Raw genomic sequence first — 17,156 nt, 5'->3', positions numbered from 1 at the left:
GAAGTTTAGGCGGAATTATTTTCATTTGGCAGAAACTGAGGATAAAATAATTATACTTAGTTACACTTCTACAACCATCTGCTTCTATGAATTGTTGTTTTTCATTACCCTAGAATGAGCCTTTTAGGTTTAAATCATACAATGTTTATACAGTTGCCCACAAAGGACAAACTGAACATCTTGTGAGTTGTGATACTATTTGAAGGCAAAATAGTTTATACACAGAGCTGCAACTAACGCACCTTTTCATAATTGATGAATCAAGTACTTGTTTGGTCCATAAAATGTTGATCAATGTTTCCCAAACCCTGGCAACAAACCAAGATATTTCGGTTTTTAATGTTTTCTTTGTCAAATTTTATACACCCCAGCCACAAATGTGAATTATGATTTATTAATAAATGTATTTAATATTCTTGGAAAGCAAAAATATAACTTAAGTGAATTTTATTTACACATCTTCATCATTATTTATATAATGCTCGTCTTATAAATGTTTTAATACTGCTTTGTTGTTGACGTGTCCCCCTTTTTTGTTGTTCGTCTGCCCGGTTTCTTATGCTGCCTCTTTGCAACGTCATCATTGTAAAAGGGAATTGGTTCTTAGTTGACTTACCTGGTTAAATAAAGGTCAAATAAATAAAAAATAAAGCCACAGTGTGACCTCGTCTCTGTTGAGACCCGTCTCTGAGGAAAAACCAGTACCTGTTTAAACTCTGAGTTTCCCATCATGCACTGCAACGTGTAGGTGACGGGGTCTCCCTTCATGGGCGGCAGGGTCTCCCATGTGACTTCACAAGAGTTGTCATCCAGACGTTCCACTTTAGGGGCTGAAGGTGGGCGAGAAAAAGAGGAGGTCATATTTTAAATAACCTGCCATTTTTGATGATTATTTCATACAAACTTAAAAATAAGAGACAACGACATGCCAGCATCATTTTCTTCTTTAGCTGAAATAAAACAATAAAAACACGTGGCTGAGCTCGAGTAAAGTGTCCCTGCAAACACGGGAGCAGGAGGTGAATCCTTTATTACACACAACGCTGAGATGGTTGTTGTGAATATCAAACAGTTTACAGTTGAGAGTCCACTTCACTTGTGTGTGTGTGTGTGTGTGTGTGTGGAGACAAACACACGATACAGTGAGCTTTAAAAAAACAGGCTTATTCACAGAAGCTGCCGCAGATCAAACCAGACTCACGATGACGGCCACCGACAATCTGTGCCGCCGGCGACTCCATCAGACACACGTCAGCCGAGGTTAAAGAGCTGAGCATGATGGGTATCTACATGTATGTGTGTGTGTGTGTGTTACAAAGCAGCGATTAATTGGTAAGATAATGAGAGAGAGTGAGTGAAAGAGAGAGAGAGATATAGAGGATAATTGAAAACAACATATGAACAGAACGATGGATGAGAAAGGAAAGAACAAGTGGTAGAAAATACTGACTGAAAAGAAAAAAGAAAGACTGAACGGATGGATGACATCAAGAAAACATAAATAAATGGGTGAAAGAACGTAATGGCGAATAACAAAGGAAAAAACAAGAAAGAACGGAAAAAAGAAACAGCAGACAAATGAAAAGAATGAACAAATTAAGAATTAAACGAAAACTGAAGACTAAACAAACGGAGGAAAGAAAGGACAAAAAACTGATGAACTAACAAAAAAAGAGGAAAAAGAAAGGAAGAAAGACAAAATGAAAAAGAATGAAGAAATACAGAAATACAGAAAGAAAGAAAGAAAGAAAGAAAGAAAGAAAGAAAGAAAGAAAGAGGACTGTACCTTTGACGGGGGCTGGAGGAGAGCGTGGGGTGGTGAACGTGTAAACATTGGAGAAGGGCCCTTCGCCCGCCTCATTAAAGGCCTGGATGCGGAACATGTACGAGGTAGACTCATTAAGCCTCTGGACTTTGTGTGTGTGGCATGGTCCTTTATACAAGGAGATAAATCTGACAGAGACACACAAGGAGAGAAAGAGAGAATTTAATGAGCCAAAAGGGTAAAGATAACAAACATCAAACCAGAGAAGTAGATTTACAGCACATCATCACTTTTCTCCTCCTTTGTGTCCAACCTTCACTCTGGCATTAACATGGATCTTTAAGTGATGAGACCACGACATGTTCAGAGGCAGCTCCACACACACACACACACACACACACACACAAAATCATGTACTTTGTTCTTTAAGATGTAAATATTGTTTTTTTAAAACATCTAAGGTGATTTAAAGCTGCAGTTTGCAACGTTTTTGTTGTTAATGTTATCATTCTGTCTGTTTATTCTTCATGAACAGATAATTTAGGTGTTGCTTCATTCATCTGAAAAACCTACGGTTTAAAAAGATGTGAAACTTGATGTGGATTTTTTTTCTTACACAATAGTCAATAAACCAATCTTATACATGTATAGCACCACTTCCTTTCAAAATAAGAGCTTTTGGCTTTTTACTACTTCTTATATCAAACCTTTGCCACACTGTTCATTGTATTAGATAATTCTATTAAATAAAATAAACATTTAATTTATACTAAATACTATGTTAAATATTATGTTACCTTACTGTAAAAAAAAAAAAAGTCCTGTGCCTTATGTTCATTGTTGTTTCGGGATTTGTAAAAGTGTTTTGTAATAATGGTTTGCCCTTCCAGGCCACCATAGAAAACAAGCTCTGTCAGGCAAAACTATCAGACCTGACTGAGGGAGCGTTTGTGAGTATACAGCAGCAGAGCAGGGGAGGACGGAGAAAAGAAACAAGCAGGTAAGCAGTAGAACGCCCTGGTTTTTTTCGTTGTTTTTATAATAGCGAAGCTGTTGTTGTCATTGATCTTGTTTTCATATTGTTTTAGTTTCTTGCACATATTCATAGTATTTAATAATCTTTATTTCCTTACCTTATTTCTACGTTCTACCTATTTGTGATTCTACCTGCCGTAACACTGCAAATGTCCTCATGAGGGACGAATGAAGGATTATCTTTATCTTATCTTTGTAAGCTGTGTGTGCAGCGAGGAAGTGTCGCCGGGCTCCGTGAGATCTAACCACAGCTATGACTGACACACTGAATCACCAATGTGGGAACTCAACAGACGTGTTTATATTTAAAAAAAAGCTTAAGCTTTATACTATACAAACTCTCCTGTCACGCTGTGCACCTGTCGTACTGCGTGTCATGGTCGCAGTGCTGATTTATCATGCATCTCCATAAAGATGGTTCATCTTCAACTACTTCAACAACAAAGAACCTTCTCTCTGGTCTTGCTTTGGTCCTGGTTTCTCACTCTGTCTTTGTCCTTTCAGTAGAAGTAAAATCTGAATCTCTTCCTCCTCCATTGTGACAAAAATCCTTAAATTGCCAATATAAGGAAAAAAATAGTTCAGGTGTGGAGGAGGGCAGTTACACAACGGAATTTTCCCTGGAATAAACGAAGAAATAGACCCAGTTTGTGTCCTTCCTCCTCTTCCTCTTCTCATATTTTCTGACTGACTATAGATGGCAATTGTTTTGCTGCTTCCTGTGTTCAAAAACAACACCACGCTTCATCTGTGCAAAGTGAAATAATGTGTTTGTTTGGATGTAGAGCGAGGGACTAAGAATGATCAGATCACTGAAGACACATGTTAATGCCTGGTGAGAACGGGGGGCCCCTGATTCACTTATATGAGGTTTATGGGTTTATGGGCTTGTCAGGTCACTTCCCCCCCCGGTCTGACGGATGAGACACTGACCTGCCGCTCTTGTCCTCCATCTGCAGGTGATACTGGAGGACGTCCGAGGTGGCAGCTTTGGCTGGGCCGTCGCCCCATTTGAGCCTGAGAGTCTGGTGGCTGAAGGCGGTGCACTCCAGGCGAGGAGGCTGCGGGGGCAGGGGCTTTGTCTTCAGCTTAAAGGTGTGACTGAAAGGGCCGGCGCCCAGACTGTTCAGGGCTTGGATTCGGATCCTGTGGAGGACGAAGAGAAGTGTGAGTGTCGGATGATGCGGCGAGGACTGAGCTGACCACAGCACGAAAGTTGCATTGACTAGAAATATACACACACAAATTTAAGACAAATACTTTTCTAGTTCTGCTCACAACAAATTCTGAAGCTTGTGAGGAGGATGAGGAAGCACCTTCACTCTCACAGACAAGTTCTCTGATTTATTCAGCTTCTTATATGTGAATATTTCCTGGTTTCTTTGCTCCATATAAGAAATAAATCATTAAAACTGGATGATTTTGGCTTGTGGAAGAAACAAGACATCATCATTTTCAGGTTTGGGAAACACCAATCAACAAGTAATGAATGAATGGAGAAAATAATAGACAGTGACGTGGAATGTGCAACCAGCACCCAATGTCTCATTTCTTATTAACACTCATAAACACATGATTTCTTTTTCTAATTGTTAAATATTTAGTTTCACGCTCCATCAAGTAGAGCCACTTTGATTCACTCAGCTCTTTTTCCACACAACCAAACTGGTTTTTATATCTTAGTGAGGACACTCACTAATTAACATAATGCAATCCCTAACCCCTAACCTTAACCATCACAACAATGTGCCTAACCCTTACCCTAAAACCAGGTCTTAGCCCTAAAAAAGCCCTTTAAAGCTGTGGAGCCCAGAGGAAATGTCCCCACAAAGATTTTTACACACACACACACACACACACACACACACACACACACACACACACACACACACACACACACACACACACACACACACACACACACACACACACACACGCCAGGATTTTACAGTTTGTTTTGGTGACTGTTGCAACCAAAAATACCAGATTTTGACTCAGTTTGTGTTTTTAAGACATATTTTTGCATTTGTTGTCACTCTTTCACTCTCTCGTTGTGCAGTAGGAGCGTTGAGGTTCACAGTTTTAGTGACAAATGTCAAGTTTTAAGAGTTTCTTGCGCATTAATAAAATATTGATTGTGCCGTTTTCTGTGAGGACTCTAGCTGGATTTTTGCTGAGAAGCAGAGGAAGAGCCGTGCAGTAAAACCCCCCCAGTGGGGCTGAGAAATGGACACACCTTGATTTATTAGTATTAATCTTTGCAATAATCCTGTGTCAGTGAACTCTTTCATGTTTGTTTTCATAGTGAAAGGTGTTTATTCTACATAATATCTCAATTAGATTTTTTTTTATCTTATATTTCATTTTCTTTCTTTTTATTTTATTGCTTTTCTTTTCCATTGTATTTGTCACTTATTCATCTGACCCATTTGCTGCTGTGGCAAGTGGATGTTTCCCAGTGTGGGATTAATAAAGTCTAATCTAATCTAATGTCATCTAATCATATCTTAATAGCACTTATCACTTTCCATTAAAATAGATGATATCCTTTTTACCAGAATACATAAATTAAAAAATGTATTTTATAGTGAATAAATGAATAAAGAAGCATAAAAGACGAGTGTATCACATTAAATGACAGTTTCAAAGACCTTCCTGTCATCCCAAATGTGTCATTTTATGTGGTAACTTCATATTTTAATGCTTTGTCACCATGTGATGATGATGATGATGATGATGATGAAGCACTGACCTGTAGCTGGTGTCAGGCTGCAGATTCTGGATGATGTGTTTGCTGACGGGGCCGATGACGACGGGCTGTCGCTCTCCGAGGTCGAGCAGGTAGGACGTGATCTCAGAACCGTGGTCGCACGGAGGGTCCCAGCGAATACCAAGACACGTGGACGGCGAGTAGAGCGGCGGCGACGGCCGGGTGTCGCTTTCCTCCTCGTCTTCTTCCTCCTCCTCCTCCTCCTCGTCCTCCTCCTCCTCGTCGGCGTCTGCCAGAGCGCCGTACCTCTGCAGCTCGGACTCCCTCAGGGCGTAGATGTTGCTGACGGCCGCCGGCACAGAGCAGGGCGTCTGACACAGGACGGCCTCGCTGAAGGGCCCCACGCCGGCCACGTTCACAGCCTGCACGCAACAGCAACACACACGAGAGCCAGACAGTCGAGTCAACGTCCAACTCCCACTTGTCATGTGAAGGTGTGACATGTGTAACATCCATACTTGACCACAAGGTGGAGTTCCAATGTAAACACAGCTGATGAGAGTTTCAGTTTTTTTATCCAGTCTCATCCGACACAGTAAATCATAAACACTTGCCAGCCACTTTATTAGGCACACCTGTTCAACTGCTTATTAATGCAAATATCTCACTTAAAGCATTTAGGCATTGGTGAATGATGAAGAAAAGTGATTACAGTGGCTTTGAATGTGAAACGGTTGTTGCTACAGACAGATTGGTCTGAGTATTTCAGAAACTGTGAATCTACTTGTCTCGTCTCTGAACACACAGTCTGGCAAACCTTAAAGCACATGCCACATCGGGAAGCTTTAATATACGTCTCCTGTGTACCTAATAAAGTGGCTGGGTGAGTGTTTATTAGTGAAACAAAGCTACGTTGGGTTATGTTATGTTGTACTATTAAAGTGGAAGCTTGGATTTTATGACCTGACCACAGTTGAGAGGTGAGAATAGTCTGTACAGCGTTAAATATGAAGCCAGTGTTCTTTCCTTCATTCCCTGCTGGACAGCATAAGAGGCCGCGAGAGAGACACAGAGAGACAGAACAGTATGGCCTGAAATTTCAGACTAAACCAGACCCAAAGGACGAAGCCAATGTTTTAATGTAGGACCTCTAATGTGTCTTGTACTATACACAAGTGCTGGATTCATCTGTGACGGTCTGGAAATTCATTTAGTGCAACGACACAATGGAGACGTCGTCTCCGCCTCCGAGTCTATTCATTGTGATGGAGTGACTGGTGAATAATGGGGATAAAGCAACAAAGAAAAACAGGATATATAGCGAACGCATGTATTGTAGGGGGTCCCTCATGATAAGATATGCGATATATAGTCCACAACACTCACAATGTCACGATACAATGCCCATGAAATCTGTCTAAGTGAAGAAAACCAAACGTCTGTGAATATAAAGTCTATGTATTGAATGTGGATGGAGCATCTCTTAACGTAGCTTTCTCCACCATTATGCCGCTGTAAACTCCCTCTTCCATGGTCAGGTAACTCCGACCCAAGTTTCCTTCATTTATTTGAGCAGAGGAGACATGAAGTAGCGACGGCCGGCGAGTCAAACAGGCAGGGACTGTTTACTTCAGAGTGCCTACATTTGTTCATTAAAATATCCCATATTTGCCCAACGTGATAAGTGCAATATTTGGTATGATCAATTATCATTATTGCACGGGGAAGGACGGAGATATATAACCAAATCTTGGTCATGAAAATGAAAAAAAAAGTGTGTGGAAATCTTTTTCTACACAGTACAGCAAATCCAAAATAACTAACCATCTCATGCCCTGAAGTTTCCACATAATATCCACACTGAAACTAAACAGACAGGAACATTAAAGCCTCTGCTTCTTTAAACTAAATCAAAAAATGGTTGGTGCTCACCTGTACCCGGCAGAAGTAGTTGGTTGCGGGCAGCAGCCCCTTCATTTCATGGCCGAGTCCTGGTCCACTGTAACACACCTGCATGCTTCCTTCAGCAGCTCCCCACTCGAAACGATACTCTGTCACTGAAGCGCCATTACAGGCAGGAGCCTAGAGGACAAACACCAGTGAGAATATCCATCAGACTGTGCTGTCTTTTTATTATAATATAGTGTCTGTCAGTTATCAGTGTTATTCCAAAAATGAAGCATGTGATGTAAATTTCCCAAAGGTGCGAGAGTTTCCTCTGGTGCTGCCCTGAACTCTGGAATAATCTCCCAAATTAAAGTACCTCTTCAAACTTGCCCCTCTGTTGGATTAATGTGTTTTTTGTACTTTGTAGTAGCAAAAACCTCTAAAAAATTCATTTTACTAATCATTATTATTTAATGTATTATTATTTTCTACACACTCTGGTCAAATCTCTCATCACATACCCTAGTATATACAACAGTAGAACAGTATTTCTGATTTTCCTCCAGGTACCACCAGAGGAAGCTCGAGTACCACTGGTGGTACACGTACCACAGCTTGAGAACCATGGCACTATATAAAAAGTATGTCATGACTCATATTTGTGTGCATCTCTGGGGATGTAAAGGTGCTGGATATGGAGTTGTGGTCTTACCTCCCAGGTCACAACAACACAGCTGGGAGATTTACATGTGGTGGACGGAGCCCGACACTGCTCAGGGGCCCCGGGGCCGGTCGTGACTTCACAGCGCTCTGACAGAGGCCCGAACTATCCGCACAAAACAGAAAAAAACACACATACAGAGAAATCTAATATTAGAAGTTTCAAATCACATTTATCGAGAGCGAGTTGAACGCATCCAACAGGAAATACAAACAACCGCTTCTCCTGGATTGGATTGATCAGTTTTGACAGCCTCTCTCACCCCAGCCTTGTTCGCCGCCTTGAGCCGGAAGCTGTAGGTTTTGCCAGGCATTAAAGCTCCCACAGAGCAGTCAAGCTCTGGACCCTGGTAAACCTCCCTGCTCTCCTCAGACTGCGGCCCACTCACTTCGACACTGTAGCAGGAAACCGGACTGCCTCCGTCTACCAGAGGGGGACCTGGGAAATGTGCGAAAGCGGCGTTGAACAATAAAACCAGACAAAATATACAAGCTGCATCATCATCAACATCACAGCTCACTGCTTTTGAAGTGCTGTGCTAGATAAATAAATGCATCAACAGAAGCTAGAACACATCCCACACAGATTGGAGTTGGAGAGGAATGACTCACCCCAGCGCAGTTGCACCTCCCTGGCTTTGGGCTTGCCCACCAGCCGTGGGGGCTGGCAGGGCCCGGGGGGCACCGCGGGAGTCTGGACCTGCAGGGTCTCCGACAGCTTGCAAAGGGAAGACAACAAAACACTAATTAAGAGCGGGAGAAACCTACAAACTTCGCCACAAACTCATTACAAACACACAACATCATTTTCCCCCAGCTTATCAGAATCATGCAGGGTATGACAGAGAGAGAGAGACCAGCATACATAAACACATTCTGTGTTTACTTCAGGAAAAAAACAAAAAACAAAAACGTGGATAAAGTTAGAAGACAGATTTTCTGGTGAGAGGAAGAAGGAAAAAAAAAATCAGTCTTGTGATAACATGTGAGTGTTATGTCACATTGTGCTGCACCAAAAAGGCAGGAGCTCTCTCCGCCGACCGTGAGTCATGTTTCTTTTACAAGCCCGATCATGAATAAATGCATGCGCTAACAGCTGATGAAGAAATTAATGAAAAGTGTCTGTGAACCGGACTAATTAAGGAAAACATCCTCCGACACATGCAGGGAGGGTTAATCGATTAGCGGGCTTCGCCTTGTACTCGCACACCAGGAAGCGCGGTCTAATCCCACAACACAGGAGACTGACTGGGCGAATGAAAATATCCTATTAAAACCTCACTATAAATAGAGAGCATGTCTGGAATTATTGATGCAACTTATACGATCAACAATACAATTATATACTCTGTATGTATGGACGGATTAAAAGAGATTCTGTGATCTATTTCTACTAAATCATAACTGACCCTCTTATTTTCTTTGCCAAACCACAAAGCTTGTGTGTGTGTGTGTGTGTGTGTGTGTGTGTGCGGATGCGGAGTGTGACTCACCGGGCTCTGCCCCCCCTCGCTCATGCAGTACACTCTCGTCTGGTACGAGCAGCCAGGTTTCAAACCCTCACACACGTGCTCCATGGCCGGACCCGAGTAAACCAGCTCCCAGGACAAACCTACGACAGGTACATTTCAAATGAATCCTCATTAATTTTTATTATTTTAATGTTATAGCTTCGTCTGTCACGTCCATTTTCAACTCACCACTTAAACCCTCCGACAGTTCCACGACGTACTTTGTGACTTCTGCTCCACCGCTATCTTTTGGGGGCTCTAAAATGTAAAAAAAAAAAAAAAAAGAGACAAAAAATGTCATTATAAAACTGTTAAAATCCAATTCTTCTAGGTAGCGTCACAATATTAGTAAGCACAGTTTTTACTATTTTACATCTGGGAATTCACTTGAGAGTTGATTTATTCAATATTTTTATACAAAAACAGACTATAAATGTTCTACAACTGGGAGGGATTTTATATATGATTTTAGAGAATTTAAGTAACATTTCACAACAAATTGTGTGCACGAACGACGACAAAAAACATTTGTATTTCCAGCTGTGGAGTGAGAAGATAAATAGTCTAAACAGGGAAATGTAAGACTGTCATTATATCTAATAAAGAGACATTATGTATAAAAAGAGTTTAGTTTTACAGTCGACATGTGTAATATAGAGGGATTAATTATGTTAATGCCACCTAGCAAAATATAATAAATGTTCTACAATCAGGAAACTTTTTGTAATTTAAGAGAAGGAATATAAAAATTCAAAACAAACAATGGAAAGCAAGTGTTTTTTCTTACTCGGCGTGTGTTATATAAAGGTATAATATGTTAATACTTATATATGGGTAAATTGTAAAGAACTGTGATTCTATTTTTCAGTATTGTAATGTTTAAAAGGCAATTTACACTTGAGCAAAAACCATTAAACTATAATAAAATGTATGTAAAATAGTGAAATGACTTCCTCCAGTAATTCACCAAAATCCTAAAATTATACAAAAAGGAGAAAATATTAGATGTAGACGAAGCAAGATTTGCCAATGATGTGGCTTTTTTTTTAACCTATTAATTGTCCAGAACAAAAAGAGCTGACATTATTTGTTATGATTTGAAGACATGTTCTTTTCTGTTCTGTCCAGCAGTGAGTGATGACAGAGAGAGCTGTCAGTCATCTATCGTAGAATCTACTCGGCAAGTCATCCGTCTCTTAACAGATTCACCTTTGATCAGGACCGGGGCCGTGGAGAAAAGAGAAACTGTAAACCTTTCGCTGCCAGGTTGTCAACTGCATGTGTGACTTGAGTGGTTTTATTTAAAAAAAGAGGAAAAATATGAGAAAACCACTCACCCCAGGCCATTTTGAAGCTGTTGGGCAAGACTCGTCCTCGGATGACAGGCCTGCAGGGGCAGCTGGGTCTGTCCGGGTTCGTGATGAACTCGACCACCTGACTCGGGTTACTCTTCCCCTCCGAGTTGTACGCCGCCACCTGCAGAAGCAGCGAGAAGTCGTATTACACCTGTCAGTCGGCGAGGGGCTAAGCAGATAAAGGTCATTATGCTTCTTGATAACGAGCTCCGACTGCACTCAGAGGAGGATAATGAAGGGATCCGAGTGAGTTCATACAAACACTGCGTTATCAAAAAAGAGTCAGCTCCTCCACATGTACCATCCAAAAAAAAAGAAAAAAAAAAAGAAGTATTTAACCGAGGTGCACGGGGGTTGTGCTCCTGTTGCCTCTCCCGTTACTTAGCAACCAAAATCTGGGAGCTGCTGCAGTAACTGTGAGGTGGGTGCAGTCTCACTGAACTAATTTACACATTCGACCAAGAATAAAATCAAAACGAAAAACAAAAAGAAAACCGATCGCCAGCACCAGCATTTCGGTCACAGACGTGGTGTCTATCATATATCATATACTTCAGCAACTGATTCAGTGCTTTTGTCTGGATAACAGGAGGTTTTTTCCCCAAGTCGACACAGACCAGGTAGACCAGCAGGTGTGAATGTGAGAGTGAATGGTTGTTCGTCTCTATGTGTTTGCTCTGTGATGGACTGGCGACCCGTCCAGCACGTACCCCACCTTTCACCCTGTGTCAGCTGGGACTGGTTCCAGTAACCCTGCGACCCTCATGTGGAGGATAACGCGGTACACGATGGATGGATGGGAAAAATAAAGAGAAAAGCCAGTTTGACTTACTTCTTTGGCCGAGTGTTAAAGTACACTATGCAAAGTCGATGCGTTGCTCTTGTTTGATCATGCTACCACATTTAAAATAGGAAATGTGTGCACGCAAATGGCATTTCACTAGTGAGCAGAACCTGTTTCATATGTGCCTGTTCTTTGTGTATTTTTGTGTCGTAAAAGGGAGCAGAAGCTGCCGTTTTAACGACATAATCTGTTGCATTTTGTCATCCAAGTCGCGATAAAACAATGATGTGGAAAAACAATTTGGTCACATAAACAGTTAACATGATTGAATGATTCTAACTTTGACAGTGCAGGAGAATAAACCACATAAACTTATATATTCACTAAACCTCCACAGAATAAATGGAATATCTCTGGCCTCTCTGCCAAGTGACCTGTTGGGACAGTTGTGAGATTAAAAGTCAGACATTCCTTGCATTTACAGAGAGAGGTGAACGACCCCTTATTCTACTGTCATTACATCACAAACGGTTCCATAAGAATTCTAAGACCTTTGCACACCGGACACGTTTTTTTCCACGCAACTTATTCGCACGTTTTAAATCTCTCTCACACATGTGACCAGTCAACGCGGAATTCACATCAGCAGCGATTTTCCTGAGTGATTTTATGTTTGTTTCACGTTCTTTTTAATAAACAAGAATAATCTGTAGGCTGCATCGTAATTCGCATCCGAATTATCCGCACTTTCGTCCCATATATTCGCGCCGCGTCTGGTGTGCATAAGACCTGAATTGTGGCACATGTGCAGTTTTTGTTTTTTGGCCTGCTGAGTACAGCTCATCTACTTACTGTACCAACACACACACACACACACACGTATGCACAGCACCCAGCCTCTGCCAACACTGCACAGCTGGATAATTGAACATGAGGCAGGGAGGGAGGGAGGGAGGGAGGGAGGGAGGGAGGGAGCGAGCGAGCGAGTCTTCAGGGTGACAAATGGACCTTTCACATGGGCATATGGTGGTTTGTTTTGGTAACACAATAAATAAACTGTATATTGTGTTAAAGAATGAAGTGGATTTTCCCGCTCACTAATTCCTCCGTGTGTATTCATGGGAGTCAGTGTTCTCGAGCGCTGGACGCATTTCAAAACTGACCATGAACAATCTGTGCCAAAAAAATGAACTCCATTTCTGTCAACATATCGCATAGCATGACCATTGCCATTATCAGATAGGCAGACGTATGGGGAGTGCTTGGCCGATAACTGATATCAATATGTATACAGTTTTCCAACCACAGAGGTCATTTATTCTATTCTATAGTGAGACAAACAGAATATTTGTCCTATGTATGTCGCAGCAGATATAATAATAGATAACATTTTCCTCATTGTGCAAAATAAACAAAAATTGTGTTTGCTGAGAGCAGATAATACATGTTAAAGCAAATATTGGCTGATACCGTCTGCACTGTCTGTCCTTAAGCTTCCAGAGTTTAATGTCGTAACTGATCAATGTAGTTTTTAGAGGTTGACTCAGATTTTTAGTCCATATATTTGGCAGATTTCTTTTTTCCCCTCCATCTGATAAAATACAACTATTTGACGATAACAGTATAAAATTAACCAAAACAACACTAATTGTCCGTCTCTATAATATATATTCTATGTCTGCACTGCAGTGCACTTATATACAGTATTTCCAAAAAAAATTATATATAAACACAATTGAAATTTTAAATGTTTTATACTGTTCAAATTTCAAATTTAACACACAAAATCTAGTGTTCATGTAAAACGACTGTTTTTTCTGAATAAAACGTTTAGTTTTTCTTGATTTAAATTGTTAATACACCATTTTAACATGCAGTAAATTACTAAGTAAGTAAATAACTGCCAGATACTGAAAGATATTCTGAAAAAATTGACAAAAGCACTTAACTCACAGGACATTGTCTGGCACTTTTATGGATAAAATAAGCCAAAAAAAAGTCCAGACGGACATTTTAAGGCTTAGGCGTTAAAGCGTTAATGAATATAATCAGGTAAATCATAGTTTTCTTTTGTTTTAGTTTCCATCTGCTCCACAGCAGCACAGATTGCACAATATTTTGTGCAAAAATACACACCGGAGAGTTTTTGGAGAATTACGGTGGCCAAGAAAAGACAAACATGTCATCCAGTGTAAAAAAAAAATACATATTTAGCACAGGGGCTGAAGAAGCCAGCAAGACTTCGTTAAAACAGGAAAAAGGTGGACATATTAGCAGCAATATCCTTGAAAATGCAGTCCTGTTTTTTTACATAATTACATTACAGACCCAAGCCCTTGTTTGAACAAGTTGCCTGAGACTCAGACTGAATGCCCTCCGGGGCTGGCAGCCGCAGGCAGAGCAGAAAAACCTCAAGATACATTTATCTGAAGTGCCTGGGAGTTTATGACTGAGTGTGTATTTAGCTTGAAAGGCCTCAAAGGGAAGTGATCCACTAATCCAGTGTAGAATCACATTTCTAAGTGTTGCTTTGGTTTTCGCTCTCCATAAAATCTACAAGGGTTTTAAAAAATGTGAGCGTATCCATCATCGTTGTATTCTACTCCACTTTTCTCGGAAAGTCAAATTCTGACACGAATGCACGATTTTTTAAATCGCCTGGAGCACAGTCAACGACTGATTTGAAGACAAATTAAAATCATACAGAAAAAAAAAAAACTGAATTTTTTATTAAAAAAAGACCAAAACAAACTAAAATGTCTCCAGCAAATTGTGGTGTTTTGTTTTCGAGCTTCCTGTCAGTTTACCACCTCCCTGCTCGCAGAATCCTGTAAATAGATGAGTCACCGGGCCACTGTGGGCCTCGGCACTCTCCATGCCTTTACCTCGTCACCTCTGCACTCACCCATCCCCTCTAAACACACACACTTTACTGCGGCTTAAATCAAACGTGTGGATCGCCGACTTCTTACCCGAAATTTATACTTGGTACTCCTGTGGAGATTCCTGATGGTGCAGGAGAGCTCGTCGCCGTCGTAGCTGGGCTGAAAGCCGTATCCCTGCGACAAGAGACAAATGACAGAGGGAGACAGAGAATCACCAGGTGAGCGACGACGGACAAGACAACCACTGGAGCACAGAAAACAAAGAAAACAAAGTGGTCGACATGAGATAAACAGCTACAGGCGACAGGGGAGTGTGTGTTTTCCCTGGAAGGCCCCTCTGTCTCCGGTGAGCTGCTGTTAAAATGTCGACAGTTTTTCCTTTCGGCTTGGTTGACATGGACCTGGATACATTAAAGGACCAGTCTGTAAGAATTAGCGACATCCTGACACAATAACGCAAGTTGTACGTGCTTTTATTCCAGACCAGGGCTTAACAATTCATCAGAATTTTGTCAAAATCACAATACAGCCAACTACAATTTTCAATATTTGTGAAAGCCAAAATGAGTGTGAAAATATCATTTTACATTGATTAGTGTCTTGATCTATACACATCATATTCTAAAGACTGAGGAGAACATCGTTATTTCTCACAGATCTGCACAAATATCTTACAGGAATCATTTTAAATATGTTTTTTCCAAATGAAAATGAGAATAATGAGGTAAAAATGACCATTTCCTCTGATATCGCATTGGAAATTCATGTCAAAAATATATTTTTTTAAATTCTGCTTATTATTTTCTGCTAATTTCTTTATAGGATTTTATTACAAGATTCTCTTTTGTATTTACCCATATGTTGATTAATTACTTTTATTTTTTATCATATATATTTATCTATCTGTGACTTCACGTCTGCTGTAGGGATGGGAATCAGTATCAGTCTGATACCGGTCAAAATCACTGGATGGATATCGGACAGATAAAAAAGGTAAAAAAAAAACGATATATAATCCAAAAATCACAAGCTGCACTATATACAGACTGTAAACATGTAAATACTACAAATCAGAAAAAAATCACCTTTGGGCTATTGTAATGACTCGGCACAAATGTGTTGTTAACAGCTTCATACGTTCATAAATAGTCTAAAACAGGGGTGTCAAATGTATGGCCCGTGGGTCCACAAGAGGGTCCAATCTGGCCCGCATGATGGGTTTGTGAAATGTTCACAATAGCAATTGAAATACCATATTTTTCAGTTCCAGATACCTGGAAAGTATGTGAAAGTGAAAGTATGTGAAGCATGTGAAGCATTATATACAAAGACTGATCGATTGAAGCAATTATACAGTTACACAAACACATCCCGTCGATAAAACCTCTTTAACGTTACTCAGTGGACCTTTGAGAAGCAACGCAAGGACACGTCAACAAAACAAAAATTGACGTCTATTATTCATCGGTTATAAATATGAAAAGTACTTTGTTAACGTTGTACATATTTAATGCTGTCAAACAGTCGAGAGAGATGCACTCGGTGAGTCCTGGCCTTTTAAAAAGTAATTGCCCTCCCGACTACAAAAAGCACTTCTCAGTGAGTGGAAACAATATGCATAATATTTGAGTCATTTGTGCATTTCAATTAGGTCATTTTATCCCCCGTTCTGTTCCTTTACTCATTTCTTCCTTGATTTCTTACATACCGAGCCTTCCTCCTCCATCTCCAAAATGTAGTAGATGTCGTCCTCCTTTGGAGAGCTGGTGGGTCTCTGCCATTTCAGACACAGCCAGGTCACGCCCGCCTTCTCCAGCTCTGGAGGGAAGGGTGGCAATGGCACACTGCATGAGGTGAACAGGTCCACCACTTCACTGAACTCGCTGGGGAGGGCAGAGAGAGAGAGAGAGAGAGAGGGGGGAGACAGAGGATGGAGAGAATGGGAGAGAGACAGAGTGAGAGAGAGACACACAGATGGGAGACAGCGAATGGAGGAAAAGGTAACATAAACATGGACAACAGGGAGGAAAATAATGCGGCGTGGGCAGCGCCTTACCTGGCGCCCATGTCATTTTTGGCTGAAAGGCGGAAGGAGTATCTTGACGCCGGTGAAAGCTTGGTCACTCTGTACTGTTTCTGAGGTCCATAGTAGCACTGCTCATATGTTCCAGTGCCCTTCCCCTTCAGACAACAAACAAACAAACAACACGTCTCAGGCCCACTGAGTGTGGTTTATCAGTTCTTTCATCATCAATAAATACAAAATAAAAGTTACCTCATCCCACTGAAGAATGTAGTTTTGGATTTTGGAACCATTGTCGCATGGAGCCTGTACAGAAACGGTGATATAGTTATTATTACAATCAGATAAGAACACGAGAGGTTTGATTTTTCTGGATGTTTTTAATGGTCGACTGTGGCCGAATATTACCAATCTAATAAGATAACACATTCAGGAAATCAACCAATCATGACGAACTACGGGTGGTGCCGTGGATCACTCA

The 17,156-nt window shown here is 40.9% G+C and overlaps 1 protein-coding gene across 1 annotated transcript in view; it reads right to left on the bottom strand.

Moving 5' to 3' along the window:
- Positions 1 to 17,156, bottom strand: part of fndc3a (fibronectin type III domain containing 3A) — a 45,924-nt gene that overhangs the window by 3,197 nt on the left and 25,571 nt on the right. The window contains exons 11-25 of the mRNA XM_058633833.1: positions 16,928 to 16,981; positions 16,709 to 16,833; positions 16,361 to 16,535; positions 14,740 to 14,826; positions 10,966 to 11,104; positions 9,818 to 9,886; positions 9,611 to 9,729; positions 8,730 to 8,835; positions 8,381 to 8,556; positions 8,110 to 8,223; positions 7,443 to 7,592; positions 5,553 to 5,932; positions 3,734 to 3,946; positions 1,787 to 1,953; positions 706 to 830 (exon numbers count right to left, since the gene is read on the bottom strand). Of these exons, the coding sequence (XP_058489816.1) occupies positions 706 to 830; positions 1,787 to 1,953; positions 3,734 to 3,946; positions 5,553 to 5,932; positions 7,443 to 7,592; positions 8,110 to 8,223; positions 8,381 to 8,556; positions 8,730 to 8,835; positions 9,611 to 9,729; positions 9,818 to 9,886; positions 10,966 to 11,104; positions 14,740 to 14,826; positions 16,361 to 16,535; positions 16,709 to 16,833; positions 16,928 to 16,981 (2,199 nt within the window). The remainder of the gene's footprint in view (positions 1 to 705; positions 831 to 1,786; positions 1,954 to 3,733; positions 3,947 to 5,552; positions 5,933 to 7,442; positions 7,593 to 8,109; positions 8,224 to 8,380; positions 8,557 to 8,729; positions 8,836 to 9,610; positions 9,730 to 9,817; positions 9,887 to 10,965; positions 11,105 to 14,739; positions 14,827 to 16,360; positions 16,536 to 16,708; positions 16,834 to 16,927; positions 16,982 to 17,156) is intronic.

Source organism: Solea solea, chromosome 7, assembly GCF_958295425.1.
Source record: "Solea solea chromosome 7, fSolSol10.1, whole genome shotgun sequence".
NCBI classification, from domain to species: Eukaryota; Metazoa; Chordata; class Actinopteri; order Pleuronectiformes; family Soleidae; genus Solea; species Solea solea.
This window is presented reverse-complemented; position numbering and strand designations above follow the sequence as displayed.